This window comes from Molossus molossus, unplaced genomic scaffold (assembly GCF_014108415.1).
Source record: "Molossus molossus isolate mMolMol1 unplaced genomic scaffold, mMolMol1.p scaffold_m16_p_22, whole genome shotgun sequence".
Classification (NCBI taxonomy): Eukaryota; Metazoa; Chordata; class Mammalia; order Chiroptera; family Molossidae; genus Molossus; species Molossus molossus.
In genome coordinates this window covers 20,011,663-20,028,876 of record NW_023425358.1, presented here as the reverse complement: position 1 = coordinate 20,028,876, position 17,214 = coordinate 20,011,663, and the positions used below count along the sequence as shown (strand labels likewise).

The window sequence follows — 17,214 nt, the reverse complement described above, 5'->3', positions numbered from 1 at the left end:
ATTAAAAAAAAAAAAGAGTGCACTTAGTCCAATCCCACCTTTGATGATTGCATTTTCTCTAAGACATGGGAGGGGCTTTTTTCCCCCTGGACTTTCTGTTTTTAAGCTATCTCCTGGGGCAACACCAGCCTTCTTACAATGTTGTCTCTAATCTTTGCAACAACCCTATTTCCCCCAGAAGCACAAGGTTTAGGGGCTTGCCCAACGTCATACAACTAGGAAGTGGTTAAGCCACAAGCCTAGGTGCCTTTCATACACCCTGTGGCCCTACCCATGTTTCACCTACCTCCAACTCACCACTTTTCTTTCTAGACCGGCATTCTCAAAACTGGAGGACTCCTTTGAGGCCCTCTCCCTGTACCTGGGGGAGCTGGGCATCCCACTGCCTGCAGAGCTGGAGGAGCTGGACCACACTGTGAGCATGCAGTACGGCCTGACCCGGGACTCGCCCCCCTAGCCCTGGCCCAGCCCCCTGCGGTGGGCAGGGCCATCCCAGCTTCCTGTGGATTGGCAGCTTGTTTAGAAGCAGAACAAGCCATCCCTACTACCTCCCCAGGAGGCGAGCCGGCACAGCACCAGGGAAATCCATCTCCACAAGTTTTGGGGCCTGGTTACTGTTTATAAATCCAACACTCGCCTGAAAGCTGTGAAGAAGGAACCAAAAAAAAGCCTGGCCCCTGGGCCAGGAGGAATCTGTTACTCATGACCACTCGGAAATTCCCTGGGATTCCGGGCTCTTGCTTACACTAATCTGCATGATCTGGACCTGCTGGCGGGATTCCAGGGTGAACCTGCCCCTGGGCTCTGAAGTCTCTCTGGTCCTGCTAGAGACAGGAGGACTTCAAGCCATAGTGTGGATGAGAGAAAGACTGGCAGCCAGGCTGCAATCCAAGGATGTGAAATGACAGTGGTGCTACCCTCTTTTCACTCCCATGTCCCACCCTCCCCTGGGCAGGGGTTGAGGAAATAGGTTTTGAAGAGTCCCTTAGTTTGTGGTGGAACTGGCCAGGAGTCAGGGAAGGGCTGGTTTCTGTTCACCTCCCAGGCTACATCAATGTGAGGGGGAGCTTCTGCTTCATGTTCTCAAACTCTACTGCTGGAGACTAGCTGAGAACTTCTGGTTGGCACCCTTTCTGCCTGCAACAAGAAGTCACCCACAGTGCAGGAAGAGACTTGGGGGCTGGAAAGAAAGAGGCCCTGCCCCCTAGAAAGCCCATATCCTGGCTGCTGTCACTCATACCCTGATGGGCACCTCAGCCAGAAGCCTGTGACCTTTTGCCTAGAGCTGGATGGGTTCTGGAGGATAGTATGGCTTGTCACAGGCCCTGTGTATGAGGCTGGGGGAGTGGGAACCTCAGCAATCTCGGCCTTGTGGCAGCCATTGCTCACCCTTCACTATGCCAGGTCCAGGCACCAACTTGGGCAGGAAGAGGTGGTAGCAGAGTCTCAGAGTTTAGATGCTGGGGAGACAACTTCCTGAGCTGAGCCATCTGGCTTCAACTTGCCCTGCTGTCTTGCCCACCTCACTAGCTCCTAGCTGTAGCCTCTACCTTGGCTCCCAGAGATCCAACGACTCAACACAAATAGATTTGCCTCCTAAGTGTCTGTGAACTTGCACCATATTTAACAAACTGGGAATGGGTTTGGGATATTACTGCAATGTATGGTGATTGTATTGAGGGTGGGAGGGAGAAGAGGGTGGGAGTGATTCAGGAGAGTGCTTGCTGTTAATACTATCTTGTTCTATCTATTGGGTGATATGTGAAATACTGTTCCTAGACCTGATGAGTTGTGGGATTAGATGTCATCTCTGGCTATGTTACATAGACCATACTTAAGAGTGGAGTGTGAAGCTTGTGGGGTTGCGCCCTGGGCCTCTAGTAGTAGCAGGGTCAGCACTGTGTGGCTGATTGTGCCTCAGTTGTCCCCAGCAAGCATGGGAGTGGTGGGTCCAAGTTGGGCCATTGAGCAAACCAAAATAAATTAAGCAGTTAACATAACTGACATACTGAGAGTAAAAGGTGACTTGGGGTCTGGCTCAGGGAGATGCACATGGAGAGTTTGCTGGCCTGTCTGCCAAGGAGTGCAAGGCTTCCCCTGCTCCCTTCTAGAGGAATGTTACTGGCCATTTCCAGGTCCAGGTCACATGACTCCCCACAGCAGGGAGGTCTCATGCTCCCTAATTCTAATCCCCTCCCCTTATGTAGACACCAACCTGCTCCAGAGAACATACACATCCCACCTGAGGCAGCCCAGTCCTTAAAGTAGATCTGACTCCCACCTACCAGCTGAGTTATTCCTTTGGGGCCCTACACTCTCACGTTCTAATATATGTACATTCCTAAGGCCTGGATATCCTAGAGTCCTCTCCACAGGGCTGCGTGTCACCTTCATAATGGGAAAAAATGATTGCAAGTCACCCCTACCCTTTGTTTCCTTACAAGTGCTTGAGAAGACCCAGTTCTTGCTTCTGCACATAGAGAATGTTGTAGAGGGATGAGCAATGGGCAGGAAGATGCTATCTAGTGAGTGGTATCCTGGGCACAATATAAATCTATATATCCAAAGGTGATTATCTCCCAAAGCTTTAAGAGTCCCAACTTAAGGGCAGAATCTAGATCCTGGAAAAACTGATGCTCTAGGGTGCCCCTTGCTGATAGGACTATAGAGAAGTGTCTGGACATGGGCAAAGATTGCCCTGGGTGTTCCTAGAGGCTGAGAACCTGTTGCTGAAAGTCCAACAAACACTCCCATTGGTTGTTGCTTCTGGAGCCCTAGGAATCACTCCTGCAGGGACCTTCCTCAGCATAAAGCTGTTCCTGGCAGCCCAAGGGCTCATCCCCCTCTGTACACTAATCCCTCCTTGGCTACTACTGCACAACCACCCACTACCCATTTCCAGCCCCAACCAAGGGCTGCCTGGATGTTCATTTTAACTACCTCCAACTCTGAAAGAATGCTGAGGGGAAGAGGATTCGCAGTAATCAACAGACCATTGAGATGCCCGCACACCCATCTTTCCTGTAGCTTCAGCCTGAAAGATTCCTGGTGATGACTGCCGTTACCAACCATTTAACTGTTACACCTCCCAGTGACAGGGTCAGGGCCACAACAGTGTTGACAAGGTAACCAAAAGCTTCCCAACTTAGGGAGAAGTATTCCCGACACCCCACAAAAACTTGGTAATGTGAAACTTTCTTTTTTAAAAAATAATTTATATAAGTCAAATGCAGAGCAATTTCCTGCACTTTATACGCAGGTGTCAGAATGAGGTATATAAAACATGTACACAGAGAAATGCTTTTATAGAAAAGTAGAAACCAGTAATGTTCTTTCAGCATCACTAACACCAAGGGACTTCCCCTGAGGCCTAAGTCCCCTCAGTAAACCACCCTCAGGAACAGCCTGATAAAGAAAATGGAACCCCACTAACCCCCTCTCCATGTGAGGCAGTAGAAGGGCCTTGGGGAAGGAAGCTCTGTGGACAGGGAGCATTTCTAAGGCCTCCAAGTGTGACATCAGGACTTGGAGGCCCTGCTGAGCCACTGACAGTGAAGCACAGTGCTGTGGGGAAATGTACTCTCCTCTTGGCCATGCAGGTACCTCTCTATGACCTTGGGTATCACTTTCCCCCTCTGGGTCCCTGTGTCCAAAATGCTTGAGGAACTCTAAAGTCCCTTCCAATGGTTCTATGACTGTTTTACAAGTAAGGGGTTGTGACCCTAGCTCCACTGCCCCCACTGGAAGGAGCTGGCCTGAGGCCAATGAGCTACCTGCAAACTCAGGCCACTGCAGGGGCAAGCCCTGAAGCACTTGCCACTGAGCTTAGTTTCTAGGTTAACCTCTCAGAAACAGCTCACAAAGCCCCACAGTATAATTCCCATAGGTTAGCTAACTGTTGTCTTAACCCCCACAAAATGAAGGGGTTACTGTCTACCTTGGAGAGACTGTCTAGGGCACCCCAGGCCCACCTCAGGTCCTATGGCCGAAGGCAGTTGTGGATCCTTCTCTACCCTCTTCCTAAGTGGAATGTTCAGTGCGATTCTTCCCTTCCTTTCCTTTCGAAACAGGAAGAGTCACTGGGCCCAGGCCTGGCCCACTATTGTCAAGGCACATCACTGCCAGCAAGCTGGAGCACACCCAGCAACCCCCAGCCTAGATCCCATTCTCAACCTCCAGTTTTGGTTTTTGTACAAACTAATTTCCGGTTCTCAGAGGTCAGTAGGGAGTTCCATCCCAAATGTTTTTTAAACTAAATATATTTTTTAAATGCTGCCTCTCGACCTGCTTGACCTGAACTATGAATAACTGTATGCCACTCAAGCCCACAGAGAACAAACAGAAAGGTGGATACTGAGGCCACCTTAGATAATAAAGCACAGAGGAGCCTAGGGGAGCTCCCTGTCCATCCCTGATTCAGTTCCAGGGCACAGGCAATGCTGGAAGCCCTTGTCAGCAGCACTGCTGTCAGGGCTGCCACCGTCTCCATCCAAAACTCTGCTCCAAGGGTTGGAGAAGGAGCATTGGTAGGACCCTACCCAGTTTTGCCCTCAGCCGACAGCGCCATCTGCTTCTGTCTTAGGATTCACCAAAAACAAAAAGGAAAAAAAAAAGTGAAGGGAGGGTTTTAACCACAACAAAAAGTGTAGCTCCTCCCAGCTGTAGGAGGGTAGGCCAACCTACACCAGTTTCTGCATGGGCTCCTGCCCACTGTGGGGGGCTCAGGCCCCAGGAGTGCCTGCCTGGCCCATAAGGGGGGCACTGCCCTCCTGAAGGTCGACTGGAGTCTGATTGGTGTGAACCACAACTGTCTTCTCATCCACGATCTCACAAGTGGGGTTGGTGAAGGCAGACAAGGGCAGGGTGATTCGCTGCATCTCCCTCTCACACATTTTCTGGTCATGCTGCTCTTTCAGGTCCTTCCCCCTGGCAAGAAAAGAGCGAAGTGTTCAAGCTGTACCTCCTGTATGGCTTTGCTCATTAGAAAGTACCTCTGAAGTACTATCCGGGCAGGGCAGGAGCTAGCTGCAGTCACAGTGAATTAGTGGTTGATGTACTAGGTTCCTGTTCTGCCAGACTGCCCTAACAAGGAGCTCCTATACTTCTGGTCTTTCCTCGTCTGTAAAACTGGGAGGTAATAGTAATATGAACCTCAAAGAGCTGCAGTGGGACTCAAGGAAGAGAACACAGAGGAAAGAGACTCTTTTTTTTTTTTTTTTTTTTTTTTTTTTTTTTTTTTTTAATCCTCACCCGAGGATATTTTTCCATTTTTTGTACAGTTAGAGTGGGAGGAAGAGAGAGGAAGGGAGAGAGAGAGAGAGAAACATCGACGTGAAGGGACACATCGAGTGGCTGCCACCCGCACGACCAACCAGGGCCGGGGACAAACTGCAACCGAAGTACGTGCCCTTAGCGGGAACCGAACCCGGGTCTCTCTGGACCGCAGGCCAACGGGAAAGAGACTCTTAAAGCAAGATATAGTTTTGTTCTTTCAGCCCAGGACTCCAAGAGACCCAGAGAACTATCTCAGCTCTAAACCATAAAGTCCAGAAAGCTAACCTGACCGTCCTGTCCTGAGACAGTCGTCTTATCCTCAAGTCCTAGAAGATGTGAACCCCAGCTGGAAACAAGGACTGCCCCCAACCCATGCAGAAGCCAAAAGGGACTCTGTGGGCTCCTTAGGTCAGTGGGAAACAATGATACAATGACCATCAGACCCCTTAGTTTTCACACGCCTTCAAATTCTCATAGTGCTTAGTGACCCAATCAAGCCACGGTGTTGCTGCATTTACTCGCGTGGGGCACTCCATGCTAAGGACTTTATATACATTCTCTCACTTCATTCTCAGCTGAACCCTAAGAATTAGGTCTCAGCATTCATTTTATAGATGAGAAAATAGCCCAAAGAAGTTAAGGAACTCTCCAACCACATGGTGGACTCAAACCAAAGTCTGTTGGACTGTACTACTCAGAGAAGTTAAGACCTGATCAAGGTCACCCCAAAGAAATGGTGGGGCAGGGACTCAAACCCAATGTTCTGCCTGCATGTGTAGGGCCCTTCCCACTGGTGCAAGCCAAAGAGTTTGGTGAGTGCTTAGCACACTGCACAACAGAACCAATACCCAGGACCCAGGTCCGCATACTCCAAAGCCAGCAACTAGACACATCGGCTCAGCTGTCAGAGAAAATTGTTCTGGAAGGAGCCCCACTTCCCTCCAAAGAGGCCTTGCAGCAGGCAGCTGATGGATGACTTGGTGAAACAACACAGGCCTACTTCAGACTTCCTGGAGAAGATGGCTAAATTCTGACAGATTACGAATCCTTCATGACACGAGGTGCAATGACAAAAGTTTCCAGAGACTGGAGAAGAATACTGAGAAAATAACAGGCTGGAAGGAGAGGAATTTGTACAGGTGCCTCAGAACTGTCTTTCAATCAACCAGTTCTCTTTGCTCATGTTCTCGTACCAGCTCAGCCTTAGCTATGTGACACTTGGCAAAACAGACTCACTGAGCCTTGGTTCCCTCATCTGTGAAATGGGGATAATATCTGCTTCAAAATAAGACAATGAAAGTGAAAGCAATTTGAAAACACTGGAACAGCTACAAAAGTCATAGAAGGTTATTATGATTTGTCCTGAGTATGACTTGACTCACCAAGCAATGTTACTTTATCTGGCTTTCCAAGGAAACTGACCAGCCAAGCAAGTACTGTTTATGTGACCTCAGCAACTTCTCTCCTTTCTGGGCATTTAATTTCATCATCTGTAAAACAAGGAGATGGACTTGGGCTGCCCCAAGGCCCCCAACATTCTGTAAGATTCCCTCACATGATATATGCTCTGATTCCCTAGTTCTCACTGTAAGGTCACAGAAGGCAAATCTGTGAGCTCATCTCCCTGAGTCACTGAGTTTCTGAATGTGGAAGCCTGAGGCTCTTGCCCCATCCTTCTCATTAGCCTCTGTACAGAACACCACCAACTCCAGAAGCAGATTAACTCCCAGAGCACCCAGAAGAGAAATGGAGGGACATGGGGAGAGGGTTGTCTGGACCAAGTGCATCCCCACTCAAAGCCTAAGATTCACTTTGCCCTTGAGCACTGCTCATTGGTTACAGCTGCTGCCACATAGAAGGAAACACCTACCTCCACAATAAAACAAAGGCCAACATCACCTATGTAAGGAGAAGCTTGAAAAGCCTGGGTTAGATTTTTTTTTAATCCTCACCCAAGGATATTTTTCCATTTCTCTTCAGATAGAGTGGGAGGGAGGGAGGGAGGGGGAGAGGAGGAGAGAGTGAGAGAGAGAGAAACATCAGTGTGAGAGGGACACATCGAATGGCTGCCTCCTGCACAACCCCAACCAGGGCTAGGGCTGAACCGCAACCAAGGTACATGCCTTTGACCAGAATTAAACACGAGACTCATTGGTCCACGGGCTGACGCTCCAACTGCTGAGCCAAACCAGCCAGGGTGGTCTGGGTTAGATTTTTTAAGGGAGTCCCCAAGCCATCAGAAGACCAAAAAGCAATTTACAAAAGCGTAGTATGCAAGTATCTTTTGTGCAGGCCTGAATTTCAAAATATGTCTGGAGGAAGAGTGTACTTCCTGAGTACTTACTAAAGTGCCAGAAAATAGCCTTCCCATCATCCAGAATGAGAAGAGCTACCTATATACCTACTGGATGCCACACACTTTATATATGTACCATCTTTAATTTCCACACCAACTTTGTAAGATATCATCATCCACATTTTATAAATGAAGAAACTGAGACTTTGCTTTCCTCAGCTACCTCCTTTACCAAAAACCTGGCTGTGGCCAGCTGAACTGTTGATAATGGTCAGGCTACATCATACACAAGTCTTTAGGGGGTAAAAAAAAAATCTACTTTGTATTAATGGAGCAGAGCAGGGCTGGAAGAGCAGCCAAGGAAGGGTAAACGAAACAGGTGCTGGGACTCATCTGGATTATAGTCTCATCCATTTAGAAGCCTCAAAACACACTCAACCCCAAGTACCTCCTGTTAACATTGCCTGTGAGTCCTGGAGATGCAGTGGCTGCCCCCAGCTCCCTTCAAGATGGGAGAGAGGCCACCAGGCCTGCTGCAATGACCATCAAGCAGCTCAGTCCATTCTCACCACTTTGTTGGGGAGGAAGGGGGACAGCCAGGCTGTTGTCTGGCTGCCAAGAAAGAACAAAAGGCTTATTCACGGACTCAGCTTCTCTCCTAAGGGGGTAGGTAGAGTGGTGTTGACTTACATTTTTTTCCTTGCCTCCCCCCCCAGAAAATAAGCTCTCCCTGCAGAGCTAGCACCGACACTGCACTTGAGGCAGGAATAGACAGCTGCAGACGGGCAGTCTGAACCTTGTGGCCCGGACAACCAGGAAAAAGACCCACCAGGCTAAGCCCTCATTCACCCCCACCTGCACCCTTCTTCCCCTGAGAAGAAGCCTGGTGCCTGCCTGCCCTGCCCTTCCCAGCCAGGGGAAAGCTCCATCCCATTAGCATCACTGAACTCCTAGGCAGAGTTCAAGGCTTGCAGTAATTCTATCCCTGGCTGCTCCAGGGCCAAGTTCAGGAGCTAGGCTGCCCAGAGATAGTAAGTGTGGATGAAGCTCCTGCCTACTGGTGACACCCTCTTTGGGAAAGGGGGGCAGGATGAAGGCATCGCCGACCTCCTTCCGGCAGCACAGGTTTCTTCAAATTATTCTGTAACTCTGAGCCACCACTATTTTCCCAGTCAGAAGCAGTGCTGTGCCACACTGCTTCTCAGAAAAGATTCCTCAAGGCAGCTAAGGTTATTAACACCAACTGTATGCCCAAATTGTGTCATTTCATCCTCACAACAAACCTATGTGCTATCTATTAGGATTTCTGTTTCAGAGATTAGAAGGCAGATACAGAGAGGTTAAATCATTTATTCAAGCAAATGGCAGAGCTGGGATTTGAACTAGTAGTGCCTGCAGCCACCAGCATATAGTATTGGAAATATTGGAGCTGGAAGGATCATCATAGCTAACCTCCTGACTCTACACTGTTTTAAAGATGCAGAAACTCTGATAAAACCAGAGAAGGTAAATGACTTGTCCTGTGTCACACCCAGAATTGGTAGCAGTTCCAGAACTAGGGCCTGGTTCTTTTGACTTCTAAACCCAGCTATTTTATTTTGAAAGTTTCTTATTTTTCCTACAGTCATTCAGAGCAAATTTGCATGAAGCTACTGGGCCTCTCTGGACTTTTGGGAGATACTGAAAATCCTTAGACACACTTTATTAGCTGTGTAGCTTAGACATTGCACTTAACTCTTCTAGGTCTCAGCTCCTCACTGTAAAACAGTATAAAAGTGATCCTTCTAGTGTGGCCATGAGGCTTGGGCAAGATCATCAGGGAAGAGCATTCAGTACAGCCTTACTTATTAAGAAAGCATGCAATAAATGTTGGCTGCTACTATAATCATTTAACCTGAATGCTGTTCTGTTTACATTTAATACTTATGATAATCTTGGGGGGCGGGATGGGGTAGGTATGGTGTGTGTGGAGGAGGAATATATCCCCATTTCACAGTCAAGAAACTGAGGTGCAGGGTAGCAGAATCTACACTCAACAGCTCTTTCTAGGACAGTTTATTCTGTCTCTGGGGAGAGCTTGCCTTTAGCCCACTTGTGGTTTCCTGTCATATAGTCTGAACTATACTCAGAGTACTTTCGCTGAGGAAAGGGGTGGTCTTCTAGTTAGTGACGGGGAGTCTGGTGACTTGGTGCCTTGCCCTGAGTCTACAGGAAGGTAAATTCTAGGTCTCAGGGCAGTCTTGTGACAGCTAGAGGAGCAAATCTAGAAGAAAGGCCTGGCTTCCTTGCTGGCATGAGAACTGAGCTCGAAATTAAGAATGTTTAGCCAGTTCAAGCACCTGGAGGCCTAGAAACTGTAAGAGATTAGAGGAGAGTCAACTGATATTCAGTGACTGAGGAAGGAGGGCTAAACTCAGCCTACATGGTTTGGTTCTGACTATGCATTGTAGGCCAGAGCCACCAGATCATTTCATCTAACTCTGAAATGAACAAGCAGGTGTCCCTGGACCTTCCACATCAACCATTTCACTTGCGGTAACAACCATGGACTAGAATTCTGGAGACCCTCTCACTCAGGTCAATACTTCCCCTCTCTGTACCTCTGCTTCCTGAATCATAGAAAACCAGAGAAGGAAGCGGGCTTGGCTTGGAGGACACTAACATAGTACCCACATTTTACAGAAAAGAAAAACAGCTATTGTTTATGACCAATGAGCTAAGCAGTCACATGCCTCAGCAAGAGCAACACTTTGAGCAGGAAACAGACGCAACTTGCCCAAAGTCACACAGATTAGTGGCAAGGCTAAGACTTGGCCTCACCAAATGCCAGGTGTGTGACCTCAGGCAAGCTACATATCCTCTCTTGACTCAGTTTCCTAATCTGTAAACTGGGGATAACGGCAGCATTTGCCTCATCAAGGTGATTGTGAGAACTGACTTAAAGCATGCAAACTGCCTGAAGTAATGTCTGGCATATGGTAACTGTTCCCTACTGCTACTATTGTTGTTATTACCAAACACTTCCCTTTTTCATCTGTAAAATGAGGAGCATGACTAATATTACCTCTAAGGACATCTTAGATTTAATGTTGGGTGATCCATTGGGGCTATGGGGCCAAACATAGCCCTTGCCCTGGAAAATTCAGCCCACCATATCACTTCCCTTACAGAAAGCCTTCTCAGACCTTGGAGAGACATATTACACTCGGAGCTAGAAGTCAAATCCCCAATTTTGCCCAAGAATGGCAAATAATTTTCCCAAAGTTGGACAGGCCTATAAAAACAAATGCAATTCTGGCCCTGGCTGGTTTGGCTCAGCGGTTAGAGCGTCAGCCCACGGACCAATGAGACCCGGGTTTGATACCGGCCAAGGGAACGTACCTCGGTTGCCGTCGGTCCCTGGCCCTGGTCAGGGTCACACGGGAGGGAACCAGTCAATGTGTCTCTCTCACATCGATGTTTTTCTCTTTCTCCCTCCTTCCTAATCTGTCTAAAGATAAATGGAAAAAAGTCCTCGGGCGAGGATAAAAAAAAAAAAATGAATGCAATTCTGGCTTATCATCATGCACTGACTTTGATAGCCTTTCCACATGGTATCTCAGAGGCCCTCTCAAAATAAGAATTCCTCTTCCTGCTGTCCCAGCTATAGGTCATGTCCCTGAGTTTCCCAGGTAGCTTTTTTGGCTTTATGATGTGCGGTGAGAAGTAGCAAACAGGCTCTCTGTCCTCTAACTCACTTTTTTTGTCCTATCCTAGAGGAAATCCTTATGGCTCAGGAAATTCAAGCCCCAATGACAAAAGTGGTGGCTGGGGATCTCTTCTAGTAGCAGAATTTTATAACTCCCAGAAAAAGTTCAGTAAGTGTCCAGCCTTATTTCTGCAGTGCCACTCACTTCCACACCAGACACACTAGATTAGAAATCAGGAAATTTGGTGTCAAAAAAGCTGGGTTTGAATCCATGTTCTGCCATTCCCAGGTAGTGTGACCTTGAATGAGTCACTTTACCTCTGACAAAGGTTTCCTCATCTGTAAAATGAACCCCTATTCACAAGGCTTTGGAGTGAGGAGTAAAGGCATCAAAGAAAGGAGTTTGAGTGGGGAGGGAGTCAATGGGGGAGAAAAAGGGGGAACATCTGTAATACTTTCAACAATAAGGATTAAAAATAATCATAATCATAATAAAAATGTTAAAAAGGAAGGGGTTTATCCAAGGTCATCTAGTAAAGACTAGAACCAAATCTCTACATCTTGAACTGGTTTCCCTTTTTCAACACCTCACTTTCTTCTTGGGTAAGAATGCCACAAAGGCATCTGATTTGACTTTGTGTACCTTTCTCTGAGGAAGCCCAGAAGAGAAACTACTGACCTCTTGTAGGTATATCCCAAGATGATGCCAGCTCCGATGGCAATGATGATCACCATCATGCTAATGCCCAGCACATAGCCTGCCAAGGACAGGACACAAGGCCCCATTAGCCATACCCCAGACCATCAGCAAATATTTCTTCATGAATCCCATAAGGACAGGAGTAGAGTAGTCATACCCAGGGTTCCCAGGTCCTTTTTCTCCTGGGAGTTCACCCGAACCCGCTGGCTGATTCCAATCACTGGCTGCACAGCTGCTGCCTCGCTACGGGCGGGCAGGGCATTGGCAGGAGCAAACAACCGCACCTCATCTCCACTTGGCACTTCAGACGCCTCCTCAGTTTCTGTCCTGGAGGTTGGCAGGTCCTGGGAAATAGACTCTGGAGGTGAAGTGAAAAAACAGCTCTCATCAGAGAGTGGTCTGAGTGAATTCCACAGCTGAACCTGTCCTTAGCATTAGGGGAGATGAGGAGGATCCACCTTATAATGACCCACACACACTGAAATCACATTCTCCCCTAGGGGCAAGACCAGGCCTGTGAGGGCCGTACCACAGCAGGGAAGAGGCAAATGTGGAGGGAAGGCCAGAAGAAAGGGCCTCTCCTGCCTCCCCATGTCTTCATCTGTTCAAATCCTTGCTATCCTCCAACAGCCAGCTCAGTTGCCTTCTTCTCCAGGCGCCAACTATGACTCCTGTGGGTAGCTCACATTTGTTGAGCTCACGCTTTGTGCCAATCCCTAAGTTATATGTTTACATATTCCATTTAATCTTAGAAAACTGTCTTGCTGCCTCGGAAGCAACAAGTCTGCACTCTGGAATCTAAGAAACTTGGATTCATATCCGGACTCTGCCATGGCCTCAGTAAGTCACTTAATTTCTCTGAGGCTCAGATCCCCCTATCAGCTTCTTCCCATGAGGGCTGTGAGCAGAGGATAACACTCAGCAGATACTCCATAAATGTTCAGTAAACGCGGAAGGGATCGCTAAGGGCGTCGGACACTGGTCGCGGGTCCCTGAGGCTCCCGGAGGTAGTGCTCCGGTGGTGAGCTCCCAGCCGAGGGGTTGGGCCTCGCCTCCTTGGGTTGTTTACAAGGCGCTCGCGGAGGATGAGCTCACTCAGAGCGGCAGCGGCGACCAATAAGCTTTGGGCCCCGCGGCCTGGAGACAGTCCTGGCCAATCGGATGGCGTGGGGACGGGCAGGGCCGGCCGGCGTCATGCGGCCGCACGTGCGCGGCGGCGGTTACGGCTGCTCGCAGACAGCCCAGGGCACGGGGGTCCCGGGTGGATACCTGGGCAGCGCAGGTCCTCGCAAGACCGCTTCTCCGGAGCGCCGGCCTCGCCGCTGACGTAGCACCAGGGCCCACGCGGGTCCAGGTCCGGGTTGCGGCAGTAGCTGTGGTTGCCGGCGCCTAGGAGGGGAGAAAGGCGTCATGGGCCGGGGCCCCGACTGCGGCCGCCGCCCGCCCGCCGCCCGCCGCCCGGGGCGGACACTCACCCGACTTGGGGGCAGAGGCCAGGCGGCTCTGCACATCCAGCCAGTTGAGACAGCGGAGGCCTGGCGCGGGGGAGGGTCTGTCCGCCTGGTACAGGTGGCCGTTGTCCCAGAAGCAGCCTGTGAGGAAGAGGAGCCCCCCCAGACACTGATTGGCCAGCTGGGGAGCCCGGGTCACCGGGCCTCGGAGACCCTGTACCCTGCTGGGCTTCCTGACTCCAGTGGAAAACTCCGCCAATGCCTGGACCTAAGCCCTTTTTTTTTTTAAAGCCGGCAAGCACTGCACAAGTGCCAAGGGTTGCTATACTGTAACTTGTGGCCCCCGTGGAGGAGGGTGCAGGGAAGGTCCTGGTTCGGTGGGCAGCCAGGCCTGAAATTCATCCCTGTGTTTCAGTTCCATGTTATATAAACTCTGGTGTTCCCTTTCCCGCATGGCCACACTTCCATAGGGAACACTCCCTCCTGGGAGAATTTGCAAAAGCCTTGATTCAGTCAGGCAAAAGAGTCTCAAACGGAGGGAACCTTCCTCACACTCTGCCTGGATGCAACTCCAAACTCCTTCTCCCCTCAGCAGCAGAACCATAAGAAGAGGCTGGGGAAGGAGGGCTGTGCTCTGGCCACACCATCCATGCAAAGTCTCTGAAAAGGACAAGACTTAGGGAGTAGGGGGAATGAATCCCCAAGTTCCATCCACTCATGAGCCACAGGCAAGGAAAAGGAAAGAGAAAGTGGCTACTTGCCTTTGTTCTTAATGGCAAAGATGGAGCTGCAAACCCCTGGCAAGGAAAAGGAGAAAGAAAAAAAAAATGGAAGAAAGCTTTCTTGGGACAACAGAAACTGGCTAAAAGCTTCCTTTCTTGTCATCTTCCTGTGTAGCTTCTCCATGCTTGGGAAGTAGGGAGCTTTACCCTCTCTGCTTCATTAAGTTGCTGCAGAAAGGAAAGATTGTAATCTTACCTCCAGATTCATAGGCTTCTGCTAGGAGCATGTTGCTGATAAGGAATGTTTGCACCCAGGCCAACAGCATCCTCACCACCTTCATCTTGCAGATTGACCAACTGGGGTCCCCTTGGCGGCAGCTCTGCCTCCACGTCTCAGCCTTGCAGTCAGACCTGCCCTTGTTATGCTCTTCTGGTAAACAGCCTCTCTTTAGAACTGGGAGCTTCCCAGCTAGCTTGCTGCAGCACGGTGTTTTTCAGCTGAAAGGCGCCCCCTGGGTCCTAAGCCTCCTATGCCAAACAAGATCACTAACCCTGAGCCAAGAGAGGAACTTTGCCAAGTGAAGAGACGCAGACATTCAGCTTGTGGTATAGCAGTGGATCAGTTTGAGAGCTGCAATGGCTACATCCCCAGGGCTTTTCGTCTCTTCAGTTTCCATTTGTGTGAGTACAGAAAGAGTAATTCTGTCAAGAGACATCATTGGGGGGAGGGAGGTCTGGAATTATAGTCACTAAAGCAGAACAATTTAGGGAGAACACTAGCTACAACAACCAAGAGGACCTCAAGACCACAGAGGGGGCACAAATTACAGTAGCTAGGTAGAAGTAACTCTTTATACCCCTTCCTAAAAAATAAAAAGGGCCATTGTGACAGAGTTACACATGTTTATGAACACTGACTTTTTCTTTAACAGTGTAACTTTGCCAGGCTCAGATCAGTCACATTCCTGTGCTTATATTTGGAGTTTGTATAGTAGGAATACAGAAGGGATCTCTTTAGTTGAAAACACATGTTATGCAAAGATTGGGGCATTTATGCATCTATACTTAATAGTCTGTCCTTTCTACCAGCCCTGAATTCATATAGAGGAAGTTAAGTTAAATGTTTGCTTCTCCCACTCCCACCCCCCACCCTGTGGGAAATCCATTTGCAGTTATTTATATCCATCATTAAACTCACCACATCCATATGACTTAGGTCTTTTGGAGTTAGGCAGAAGGGCCCTCTTCCTGTTTGGCTGACAGTTCACGTTCCCAGGCAGCCTCAGTAAATTGAAAGATAGAGCAGAGTGATTTGCCAAGACTACCTTGTGACTCAGACATCTCTGAAAATAGAAATGGGAGACTGACTGTTTCCATCTGAGGGCTTACATCTTGCAGGCAGTAATTTAGGGAGGAGAAAAAAAAATTTTACTAAATAAGTTTTGAAAGTTTTATCAAGGAAGAAAGCTAATGTCAGTACAACTAATCTGAAGTGAATTTGAATTCAGTCAGATATCAGACATGGAAAGAACAGAGATAAATTTAGTTTACTCTTAAGATAAGTTTGCTCTCAGTGTTTGATTCCTTCAGTCCTTTTAATAAGATATGTTGCTTTCTTTTTGCAATCACTCTCTTATCTCCTCCAGTTTCTGGTCCTCTGACTCCTGAGTTGGTCCATACTGGGAATCACACCACAGAGTCGGTCAGTTTACTCTTTCTCACACATGTATACCAGGACAGGCCAAAATTTTAGAATTTAACAATTCTAACAATATTCAGGAGTCTTTTTAAAAACACTTTTATTAAGTTCACAAATTTTTTTGAAAGTCTATTACATGCTAGATATAGTTCTAGATACTGAGAATATATCTGTGAACAAAATATTTGAACTCTCTGCTGTCATAGAACTGGCATTCTAGTTGAGGGAGACAAATAATAAATACTTAAATGTTAGGTAGTCTTAAGTATTATGAAAAAAAGTGAAACATGGTAAGGATAATAGTAACAGGGTGATATTTTATTTGCTAAAGAAATCTTACACTATTTTCAGGAAACCAGTAGGACATTTCTACAGACGAAGTCTGAGGGGAAGGAGTTTCTTTGCACAATTTTCCTTACAGGTCCTAAATACTCCTACACCACTGCAAGAAATATATGATGTGTATTTTGTTTCATTACTGAAAATATGTAGGCTTGAGAAAATGAAGGCAGTTTTTAATTTCAGAGTAGCAAGGTGTTCTTTTGAATGGACACCTCTGCATCTAATGCATTGCCTCTGTATGCAGTCGGTGCTCCATTATTGTCTGACAAAATGTTCCACCTTAAACTCTGAAGGGCTGTTTCTGCTGGCTATACACAGGCCAGCACTTGTACCATTTTCAGATTATCTACTGTGCCCATGTAGGGATGCCAGTATTTCTTTTTCTTTAATTTTCTTTTTTTTAACTTTCTAAAGAGTTTTAATCTTTTTTTTTTTTTTTAATTCTCACCCAAGGATATTTTTCCATTTATCTTCAGATAGAATGGGAGGGGGAAAGAGAGAAAGAGAAAGAAACATCATATGAGTTCAATTGGTTGCCTCCCGCATACATGAACCACAACCGAGGTACATGCCCTTGGCTGGAATCGAACCCACGACTCTGGTCTGCAGGCCAACACTCTAACTGTTGAGCCAAAACGGCCAGGGCTAGAGTTTTAGTCTTTAAATCAAGTTCTACCATGAAGTACTATTTATTATATCTTGATTTCTTATATTGCTTTTTTATTTATTTTATTTATTAATTTTTTTGGTACGTGCCCCTAGCGGGAACCAACCCAGAACTCTCTGATCCGCAGGCCAACGCTCCAGCCACTGAGCCAAACTGGCCAGGGCCTTATATTGCTTTTTTTAAATCCTTTGTTTTCTATGCTATTTTCTATGTACCAACATTTCTTCATAAGAAGCCCAAAGCTTCTTTGTTGCCATTATCATGTAATTTTTCTATTTAAGAAACTGCTATCTTCCCTAACTTACAAACTTTGATATATAGCAAAATTATATTTTGTGCCATGTGTCTTATCAGGAACAGCATTGCCTGGAAAAG

The 17,214-nt window shown here is 47.7% G+C and overlaps 2 protein-coding genes and 1 long non-coding RNA gene across 5 annotated transcripts in view; 2 read left to right on the top strand and 1 right to left on the bottom strand.

Annotated features, from left to right (window-relative positions):
• Positions 1-1,689, top strand: part of LIMK2 (LIM domain kinase 2) — a 68,082-nt gene extending 66,393 nt beyond the window's left edge. For all 3 annotated transcript variants that reach the window (XM_036276758.1, XM_036276757.1, XM_036276759.1), the window contains one exon: positions 313-1,689. In XM_036276758.1, coding sequence (XP_036132651.1) covers positions 313-457 — 145 coding nt within the window. In that variant the 3' untranslated portion in view covers positions 458-1,689. The remainder of the gene's footprint in view (positions 1-312) is intronic.
• Positions 1,690-4,527: 2,838 nt separating this feature from the next.
• Positions 4,528-14,592, bottom strand: PIK3IP1 (phosphoinositide-3-kinase interacting protein 1). Its single transcript, XM_036276765.1, has 6 exons — positions 14,388-14,592; positions 13,434-13,550; positions 13,228-13,347; positions 12,116-12,316; positions 11,938-12,016; positions 4,528-4,926 (listed from the first exon to the last, which is right to left on the bottom strand). Exons 1-6 carry the CDS (start codon positions 14,470-14,472, stop codon positions 4,722-4,724), a joined length of 807 nt encoding a protein of 268 aa, XP_036132658.1. The 5' UTR covers positions 14,473-14,592; the 3' UTR covers positions 4,528-4,721.
• A 118-nt stretch (positions 14,593-14,710) lies between these two features.
• LOC118640011 overlaps positions 14,711-17,214 on the top strand; it is a 28,897-nt gene continuing 26,393 nt past the window's right edge. Inside the window, exon 1 of the long non-coding RNA XR_004961321.1 lies at positions 14,711-14,812. This is a non-coding gene — a long non-coding RNA (uncharacterized LOC118640011). The remainder of the gene's footprint in view (positions 14,813-17,214) is intronic.